This window comes from Malurus melanocephalus, unplaced genomic scaffold (assembly GCF_030028575.1).
Source record: "Malurus melanocephalus ecotype Western Australia unplaced genomic scaffold, MMel_1.1 scaffold_588, whole genome shotgun sequence".
In the NCBI taxonomy this organism is placed as follows: Eukaryota; Metazoa; Chordata; class Aves; order Passeriformes; family Maluridae; genus Malurus; species Malurus melanocephalus.
Genome location: NW_026623820.1, coordinates 53,615 through 63,734, shown reverse-complemented (window position 1 = coordinate 63,734; position 10,120 = coordinate 53,615). Strand labels below are relative to the sequence as shown.

At 46.5% G+C, this 10,120-nt stretch overlaps 1 protein-coding gene across 1 annotated transcript; it reads right to left on the bottom strand.

The window, feature by feature from the left end:
- Positions 1-161: 161 nt before the first annotated feature.
- RNPS1 (RNA binding protein with serine rich domain 1) lies at positions 162-9,367 on the bottom strand. The gene is made up of 7 exons (XM_057382829.1): positions 9,293-9,367; positions 5,385-5,540; positions 4,928-5,119; positions 3,754-3,856; positions 3,076-3,229; positions 2,477-2,618; positions 162-1,243 (listed from the first exon to the last, which is right to left on the bottom strand). The coding sequence occupies exons 1-7, from the start codon at positions 9,304-9,306 to the stop codon at positions 1,138-1,140; spliced, it is 867 nt and encodes a 288-aa protein (XP_057238812.1). The 5' UTR covers positions 9,307-9,367; the 3' UTR covers positions 162-1,137.
- Between the last annotated feature and the right edge of the window lie 753 nt (positions 9,368-10,120).

Sequence of the window (10,120 nt, the reverse complement as noted above, 5' to 3'; positions counted from 1 at the left end):
CGGCCGCGGCGGGCGGCAGCCAATGCGCAGCACCAGCCCGAGGAAGCGGGGGACACAAGCCTCGCCCCTTTAAAGAGACTGCGACCTCGTGCTACACTGGGACCGCGGATGTTCCCACCATATCCCCACCTTACGCACAGCAACGCAGCGAGGCAGGACGCTATTCTCAACCCTACTGCTTTATTCAATAATTGCTTGTCCTACACAAGTACAAACACAACATGGCCCAAAAGGATACAAAGTTATACAAAACAAAACAAAAAAAAATCTATATAGTATTGACTGTACAACAGCTGTTAAAATTCTTTGCCTTTCTCTGTGTGAATCCCAGTTAATTAGTCAGCATTTTSGCCTGAAGCCTCCCTCTCTGCCTTGCAGTTTCCAGGGGGCTGGCGCAGAGTTGCTCATTTGGAATTTGTAAAAGCATCACACTGTCTCACTGTGGGCTGAATAGGAAGTTTTTACCAATACCCTCAAAGAAAAGGTKAAAGAAATCACTTAAGGGGACAGCTATAGAATACTTAGGATTTCCAGGTTGTTCTCTATAGCGCCATGTTCACTGGGCTGGACTGTTGTTTCTGTGGTGATTGCCTGGTATAAGCATTACAGAAGCGCTTACTCTGCAAAAACTAATCATGTGGGGGAACTGGAATAAAGCAAYAACTCTGTACTGAATTAAGTCTCAGGCAGATCTGGGCTTCAGCTGCCTAGAAAAATCCTGTGCTGGCACCTGGAGATCAAGGTATGTGCCACCTTGTCTTACTGGGGCTCTGAAATAGCTCAAGGTTTACATGCTGGTCTGCACAGCGTGCTAAGCGTTTACAATCACCAAGCAGCAGCTGTTAACTGGAGAAAGAGAGGCTGAAATGTTTTTCCTTCGCTCTATCCAGAAAAGATGTTTTTACAGCCTTTAAAATCGAAGCCATTTTAAAATTATTTCAATTCAATGCCAGGAATCCACAAGCCTCACAGCAAAGGCTCCTGGCCATGAACAGGTGCTCTCTCCTCTTATGATGCCTTCACTGCCAGGATTATTTCTCACTCCTCCTCAACCACACTGATTATAAAAAAAAAGGTACAATATTTCATTTGATGGGATTTAAGTTAAAAAGTAAAAAGCTGTCCAGTCCTTTTGCTTTATCTTGAGGAGTTTGAGCTGGAGCGGCTGCGATGGCGCCTTCGTCCAGGAGACCTGGATCGGGATCGCCGGCGAACAGGGGATCTGCGTCGAGGAGACCGGGACCTGGCAGGGAAGGAGGAAAAAGCTTCTGTTACGAGACAAGAGCAACAGGTTTTGAGTAACTGGTCAGCTCAACCACCAACTTTCTAAAAACACTTCCTTGYCTCTTGCCAAAATCCCTCACAAACCATGGGAAAATATCTTGAGCAAAACASAGACAGCTCCAGAGAGGACTGACTACACAGCAGGAACATTCTGGCTATCCTCCCTCTGCGTCAGGAAAAAACGATTAATATCTGAACAACAGATAAGAAACTTATCTTCTTCCTTGGGGAAAATGAGCTCAAGTTCATTCTATATCAGATTCTGCTTCACCTGAAGTCAGTTTTGACTCCTAAAACACTGATAYTCAAGGGAAGGATTTATCCAAACCCTTTCAAATTACAAGGGAGCACCTTACAGGAAGTTAACTCAAGAAATAGTTTAGCTTCAAGCTTCTCAGTACTACAATCAACAGTCACAGGAGTATAGCTTCTGTTATGACACAGAAGATCCAGACACCGCATACTAAAGGAGCTTTAAGAGGACAGTAATAGTTGGAGTAGGAAAGAAAACAAAGGAGAAGAGAATGGCAAACCTGCATCCTCAGCAAAAGGTGTGTTTTAAACTCCAAGAAACCTCCAGGAACATTATGCCACAGAAACTACTGCTCATTTTTAAACCTGTAGTTTAAAGCTGTTCAGCAATCAAGTTACTACTGACAGGTGTTTAAGCACATTTTAACGTTTAAGCACATTACATTAAGACATGTAAATGCTGAAGACACAGAATAACTTATCYGAGCACAACCAGGCAGCCCCAAGTGGCACAATTGTCAGGTCACACCTTGGAGCCAGTGTACTCACCTGACACAGGTGTGCTTTTTGGTCATGTGCCCATTCAGAAATAAGGGAGGGAGGTACAAGGGCTTCCTGAAACACAAGCAGCTGGCRCAGGCTGCCAAAAGTGTTCTGTCAGCCAGAGTCTGTTCCCACTTCACCTTGAAGCCTTTAGGCAGAAGGGGCTCCAGGAACAGCCTGGGAAGCACCTGACCTTTCCCAGAGACTGTGCTCAGGTGCAGAACAGACCATGCACCATGGAGCTAAGGAGTTAGGAACYGCAAACCAGGTTCAACCAATGCCCAAAACGCTTTACTGTCACTTGGCAGGGAAAGTCAGGTCCAACAGGATAGTCCACACGCTCAGTCTTTCAAAGATAATGAGCTGCTACAGGGGAAAACATTGTCCCAGCTCTCACCTTCTCCTCATGCGAGGGGGTGACCTGCGCCACATCGGCGGTGGTGGCAGCATCCTCCTGGGGGGGCTGAAGCGTCTGGGAGGTGGCCGAGGCCGTGGTGCCAGCACAGCTGTGGCCGTGATCTCCTGACCATCGATCTGGCCTTTTTAGGGAATCAYATAAACAGGGAGAAGTAAGTATTTTTCAACACTAACACATACACATCACCTCACTGCTTTGTCACAAGCAACTGAAGTGGAATCAGCCCATTGGTCCTATCTCCATACCCTGCTCAGGGGCTATTCTGACCAAGTCCACACACCTACTAGACTTCTTTATCTAATCCCACCAAACTGTAGTTCAGATGTTAACCTGGAAGAGCTTTCACAGAAACTTAAAAGAATTTTATTACCATTTTGAAAAAAAAGATTAATTTTAATAGTTCTGTTATTTYTTAGATCTCTCCTGAACCTCCCAAAAGCCATTTGGGCTGAAAACTGACAATATTTTAAATCAGCTCACCAAAGATATCCTTATCACTTCTAACTGATTTTCTGACTAAACCCATCTGCTCCGAAGATTTTTAAAAGCCCCCAGGCTCCCTGCAGGACAAGACGTACCTCCATCCATGTGTTTCAGGGCTTTCTCAGCATCATCTGGGTTCTCAAACTCCACATAAGCATAACCTTTCGAGAGGTGTGGGTTTAGCCTGTCAACTGGCATGTCAATCATTTTAATCTTTCCATAAGTGGAAAAAATTTCCATTATGTGATCCTGCAGAGAGAGAGAGAGCAAGCCTTATGGACACAGACCACACTTACTGGCCAGGTCTGGCTCGCACAAAGCAGTAAATCCACAGCACATCATTTTTTCAGCAGCCTAAACCTTTCACCCCTGAAGACATTGAAACTACATTCTAGCAAAGACAACCCAAGCCAGCCCAGYTCTCTGCAGATCCTTTATCAAGAACTGCCAGACAGCCTTTATTCCTCCAAGGTAATTTCAGCTGATGGCCCAAATTCTGTAGCATTCTTCCTAGTAAAGCAGGATATGAGGTCTATAATACTGACAAAGCAGGAAGACCTCTTAAGCACTACAGCATCTCAGAAGCCTTCATGGTACTTGACTCAGTAAAATCCTGCGAAGATTTTCTCACTCATGAATCTGGACACAAAAAAAGAATTTCCAACAGCAACACCTTAGCAATGCTCCAGTAACCAAGAAGTCCCAAGAGCTATGAAAGAGCACCTCACACATTCTCAAAAGAACATAAATGCTTTTCTACAGGGGAGCATTACCTTGGTCACATTTCTAGTGAGCCTTCCAACRTGAACTTTTGTGGGTCTGGGTGATGGGCTCCGCCTCTTCCGCTCCTTTTCATCTCTCTTGGGTGGCTTGGACCTGATTTGGACAATTGAGAACATTTACAGTTTTCAGAAAATATGCAACACAAAACCAAGAAGCCAGTCATTATCATATGATTAAAAATACTACTTTCTTGGAAAGGCATGTTTTTCCTGAAGAAATTACAGTATTGGGGTGGTGGTGAGGATGCTCCACTCAGAAACACCTCAGGACTTGCATTTGTCCGCTTTTGCTTTAGAAGCTTTTGGAATCKGAGAACTTTTTTTTGCAACTTTTCAACCTCACTGCAACTAGGGTTACAAACATGAAATTTAGCAAACACTGCTATGAAGTTGTGGTCATAGTTTAAGCATTTACCAGTTGTTAACACAAAAACATTCTTCACCTCAACAATTAAAGAAGCAAAATAGGGCCATAAACACACCACAGTATACCACAACCAGGCAAATGCATGGATTCAATTATTTGTGTCTCTGTATCCCATCTTTACTACAGAGGTCCAAAAATGTAAAAAAAAAAAAACTCTGGAATGAAACTTAAATTTATATTAATGCTTTTCCCTAATCTTAATTTAAAGGCCATAAATTGAATTATATACTAAAAACCCCACCCTGCCCTAAGTGGATTTTTATCAGCCTTTATCACCTTACACAAAGGAAAAACTGTACAGACATCAAGATAATTTGATTCCCACATCACCCTTACAGGGGCTTCTTCTGCCCTCCTTCCTGTTTTATTTTTTTCTAAGYAAGAATATACATATAGACACATATATTCTGGTTTCGGCCCTGAYTTTTCTGTTAGTCATGGCTGTTTAATCTGATCTAGGCCCATACTACTGGGGAAACACTGATTAAAACCACCTCTAAAAATTACAACATTTAAAATCCTAATCTCTTTAAAAATTAGGTTTTTAATCTCCGCTACGTCATGGCATATCTTAGGATTCTAACGAAATGGAGCACACCCATTCTAACAAAATTCAGCTCTTTAAGTTATGGAGAAAGCAAATGATCTTCAGAGAACAATCTGTTCTGATCACAATCTTGCATTCTACATGGAACTAAGCCAGCATCTGGCAATTGCCAGAAGACAAATAAAACTCACTTGGAGCGGGACCGTCTCCTGTTGTCATGTCTCCGTCGAGAGGGACTGGGAGATCCAGAGGAGCTGCTGGAACTGGAACTGCGTGAGGTGCTGGAGCTCCCAGAGCGGCTCGAGGCAGAAGAGGAGCTTGAGCCACTGCTAGAACCAGTGCTGGAACTAGACCCTGAGCTGGAAGTTGARCTGGAACGGGATCTGTTTAAAGTGGTAGAGAATACTCAGAAAAACAATGGCTGAAAATCTTCTGACAACTACAGAGARAGCAACTGTGACTGAGGCTCCATAGCTCACCAAACAGCCAAAGAAATTCATACCTAAAATATAATTTTCTTTAAGTTAAGACAAAATTGCACTGTGACTAACACAACACAAGCTTCCAGCAAGGCCCAAGACTATCAGAAATCAAGCTACAGATTTCTGAAAAATGCTGTCATTTGTTAGTCTGCATAAAAGCACCCACCTGGTACTGCTGCTTCCGCTGGAAGCACTGCGTCTTTTGCGTGTCTTGTCCCGACCACGATCCTTTTCACCTGATTCCTTAGTGGCTGCTTTATCCTTGGACCGGTCCTTTGACTTCTCTTCAGACCTGTCCTTGCGCTTGGTTGGTGAGGGAGCCCTTCAACAACAAATTGCAGAAGGCATTGCTCAATTCAGAAAAACACAAACAAAAGCCCCACACCCAAAGAAAGAACAGAACAGTAATACAAAAACACTGAACTTTGAGTGTAACTCAGGATCATCATAAATGCGGAGTTAAAGCATTAGGCAATTCTGGACACTTTGGAAARGGGGAAATATTTCACATTACAAAGCAGCTTGGAGGAAGACAGCCACAGCACACAGAAATTCACTCAGAAAGARGTACATTTCCAATTCCTCACCCTCACTGGGAGAGCCTAAGCACTCTGTAACATTACAGTTTTGTTAAGCCTAGAAAATTTGGACAGCACAATTACCTAGGGCTAGACATGTTATTATTTTATTACTCTTCTTTTTCAACCCTGATAACTCCTCTTCCCCTTCAGAGGCATCCAAAGCAGCATTGAATGCACCCCRCTTATTGCAAATCTCACTTCTAACTCCTTGATCCAGAGAAGCAATGTCTAACTGAGCACACTAAACCCCAAAGGACAGCCTAGTTACAAGATAAATGGAAACACAAGAAAAACAAGAAATTAACAGGCATGAAACAGCAAACCTGCTCACAACACACTGGACATCCACTGCCTTTTCCAGAGTCCTGAGTCACACATCCTGTCAGACACATTAGYAGCAGCTCACACCAGCACTGGGGGCCTCACCTTACCGTCTACACTATTGTTTCACATTCACAGAAGTAAAAAACAATTTATTTATCCAACCAAAAAAAAAAGGCAAACTGAAGACATGCACTTTCTCTGCAAGATGCACAAGCAGCTCATGCCTCTGGCTCGCAGCCCTGGCTCCAGAGGAGAAAGCAGGAGTCTTCCCCAAAGCCAATCTGTACCACGCAGCACATATTTGTCAGAAAGAAAGGGCTGTTGACAACAAACCCTCTATCAACTATGGCTTCTTCCAGCCTCAACAAGCTGCTCCCAAAGCTGTCAGCCTCGGTAAGACCAGATGAAAGGGCCAACATTGCTGCATTCTGCCACAGGACTCAGGGCCTCAGGACTCTCACCTCTCAACAGAAAGTCTAAACTGGATTCTGACCTTACTTACCCTCCCTCAGTTCCCTCTTTGCTCTAGATACAAAAGGACACAAATTTAACATCCCTCTATTTAGCACTGAAATGCTGGACATTAGCTGAGCTCCAGATGTTTCCCATGTGAGGTCTGCATCCATCATAAAATCTGCAATGTCTAAACACACRATGCATTTTGATTATTCCATAGGGATTGTTCAACACCTGCATTACTAAAACATTGTAGGCAGACTTGTAACCACTAAAGTGTGACACCCTCAACTACCAAGGAATGAGACATTCAGGGAATGGAAGTGTGAGCAGACGCGTGTTGGAGCTGCCAGCCTTATCTGCAGTGGCAYTGAATAAGCATAGTAATGCAAGATGCTGAAAACATCTCCATGTGCACCACAGGTAAATTCAGTGAACAAGAAAAAACCTCTCCAGCTCACAGCATCCAACAATCTTGTTGCTTCTGGTAAGCAATGGTTTTATTCTCTGACTTGCAGTTACATTTATGCTTGAGATTACGTCTGAACAGCCAAAATTGCTTTCCTGATTTTCAGCTTCACAGTTTTCCCTAATATACCAACTGCAAAAAGCAACACAAATTACTATTTACAAACTCGGCTCCCTGCAGAAACCAAGCGCCCATGGCCTTTCTTCATAGAAGACAGGAAACTCACCAGACTTGCCACTGGCAGAGCYTGTTGGGAGAGGAAGTGTCTCCTCTGGCACCAGGGGCAGGAAGAAAGCAGTCCATGGACTGTCCCACAGGTGTTGCAAAGGGGCCAAGACAAGCAAATAAGTGTATGCCACTTAGCTTTAGGACATTTCTATTCCGCTCTGTACCTCTCTAATGCCAAGTGTGAGGTGGCTGCAGTTCAGATTTGAAAGCCACTGCATGAGCCCAACTGGGCAGTACAGAACARACAGGTTCCTGGTTTCACAAGACCAGAAAACTTAAGATTTTCCTTTCATAAAATCACAGAATCACAAGTTGGTTTGGGATGACAGSAACCTTAAAGCTCATCACTTTCCAACCCCCCAGCCATGGGCAAAGGACACCTTCCACTAGACCAGGYTGATCCAACCTGGACTTACAAACTTCCAGGGAKGGGGCTTTTCTGGGCAACCTGTGTCAGAGTTTCACTACYCTCACAGGGAAGAATTTCTTTCTAACCTCTAATGTAAAGATGCCCTCTGTCAGTGGGAAGCCATTCCCCCCTGTTCTGGCCCATATAAAATGTCTCTCTTCATCTTTCTTATATGTTCATTTCAGGTACTGGAAGACTGCAATAAGCCCATTTTTCTTCTTCTAAATATCCCATAGACAGGTTTGGGTTATCTCTGCCTACACACCAACTCTCCTGCACCTGTGGACTATCAGAGTCACGACATTAACAGCAGGCAAAACTATCTGTTAGTGTCTAGAGCCAGATCTGGTTTTACCCCTTCTGGGAGAAGGGARGAGAACATGGATAAGGACCAGTACATTTGCTGTTACCCAGTGTGCTGCTGAAGCAGAAAATAGAATCACAGAATCAMTTACACTGGAACAGACCTCTGACATCATCAAGTCCAACTTCTGACCCAACACCACTATGTCAACTAGACCAGAACACTGAGTGCCATGTCCAGTCTTCCCTTAAACACCTCCAGGGACATTCACTCCATAACCTTGCTGGGCAGCCCCTTCCAGAGCCCAGTGACCCTTTCTGTGAAGAAATTCTTTCTAATGTCTGACCTAAACCTGCCCAGTGCATCTTAAGACTGTGTCCTCTTGATGTATCACCCCTTGCCTAGGAGAAGACCCCAACCCCCACGTGGCTACACTCTCCTTTCAGGTTTCACTGTTTATTGCTCCTTGGGACAGGYGCTTACCAGGCAGATTAGCCACCTGGCTTTTGAACATTCAGCAAGTGATGCTGCATTTAAGCAGCTTCCATAATAACCAGCTATTATAACTAAAATRTATGTTCCTTTCTCAGGAACGCCACTGACCAAACTCACTTTGGTTGGAAACCTCAGCGTAACCTGCACAAGTTCAGGCATTCACTGGAAAATGTGGATAGAATAAATCACAGTCTTCACACAARGCTGTACAACAATGCATTTTTTAAAGCGACATGCTTCTTCCCTAGAATCTGAAACCTCTCACTCTCTGACAAATAACTGATTTAGGAGCACGCACCCCAAACCAGAAAGTCTAAGAGCAATCTACACAGACCAAACATCTCACACACACGTCTGCTTTAAGGWCAGAATCTGCACTCTTAGAGCTGCAGCTCTGCGGCAAAGCAAGCAAACTCGCTCGTCCCCGGGCTTCCTGTATGGCTACAGGTGAGTGCTTTACTGGCAATTTGCTCCAGGTCTTCAGCTGCAAACCAGCAGAACTCCTGATGTGAGGAGGCTTCGGCGCTCGGCGCTTCTCTGCCCACTACGGCCGCTSGGCCCAGGCAGCTCCGCACGCCGTGGATCCGGTACAGCGCCCGTGGGGCAGGGTGCCGCGAGATGAGCAGAGCAACCCGCCCCACGGGCCCGCACAGCGCTCCTCCCGCCCACCAGGCCGCGGCAGCGGCGAGACCCCGGGCCCGGTTTCCCCGCAAGACTCGGCTGGCCCCGCCCCGCCCCGGCCCGGCCCGGCCCTCCCCTCTCCGCCCCCGGCCGCGGGAGGCCGCGACTCCGAGGCTCCATCCCTGACCCTCGCCTCGCCATCGCCTCTCGGCGGCCCCGGCGCGCTCCTCCCGGCGCCCGCGCAGCGGCCGGTGCCGCTCGGGCCCCGGCCGGGCCGGATGGATGCGGATGGCGCAGCCCCCGCCCCGCACTCACATCCTCGGCGCCGCCGCCACTCCGCGCCCGTCGCGCGCGAATGACGCAACGCGAGCGGGAAGGGGAGGCGCGCGGCGTGCGGTGATGGCGTCACGGCAGGAGCGGGGCGGGGCGGGGCGGGGCATGGCATGGCATGGCATGGCATGGCATGGCATGGCATATCTCTCGGGGTCTGGGGTGCGTGACCGCGTGGCCGGAGGACTCCTGGCTGGTGCCCAGGCCCACTCTGAGTGTTAGCACATCAAATGCTCCTGGCCCGCATTGCCTCAGCCCAGTTTAACCGGGCACATCTGACCAGAGTGGTGAGCAGTGAGTCTCACTTTTACTGAGTTTGCTTGTCTGGTTCGGGCAGCTATACTAACTGGTGAAATAAAAATTGCTACAAACCCTGTCCTGCATAATAATAACAGTAGCAGCCGGGGGCTCAGCTCTGCATTTTAACAGTTTGACAACCCAGCAGGCTGCAGCCTCCACCGGTGGATGCTGTGCCCACCTTGTCTCATGTGGAGGCTGCAATTCAGAGCACACAAACTCTATTTTGAGGTGGTGGCAGATGTAGGGATTGCACTACTGAGAGGGGGCTTGCCCTCTCAACTGCAAGAAAATTGGGAAGAGGAAAATGAGTTACTTAAGATGGAGCATCATACACTGGCATTTCATGTCATGTAGGAAGAATATCCTCTCCCTCTGTCTCTCTCTC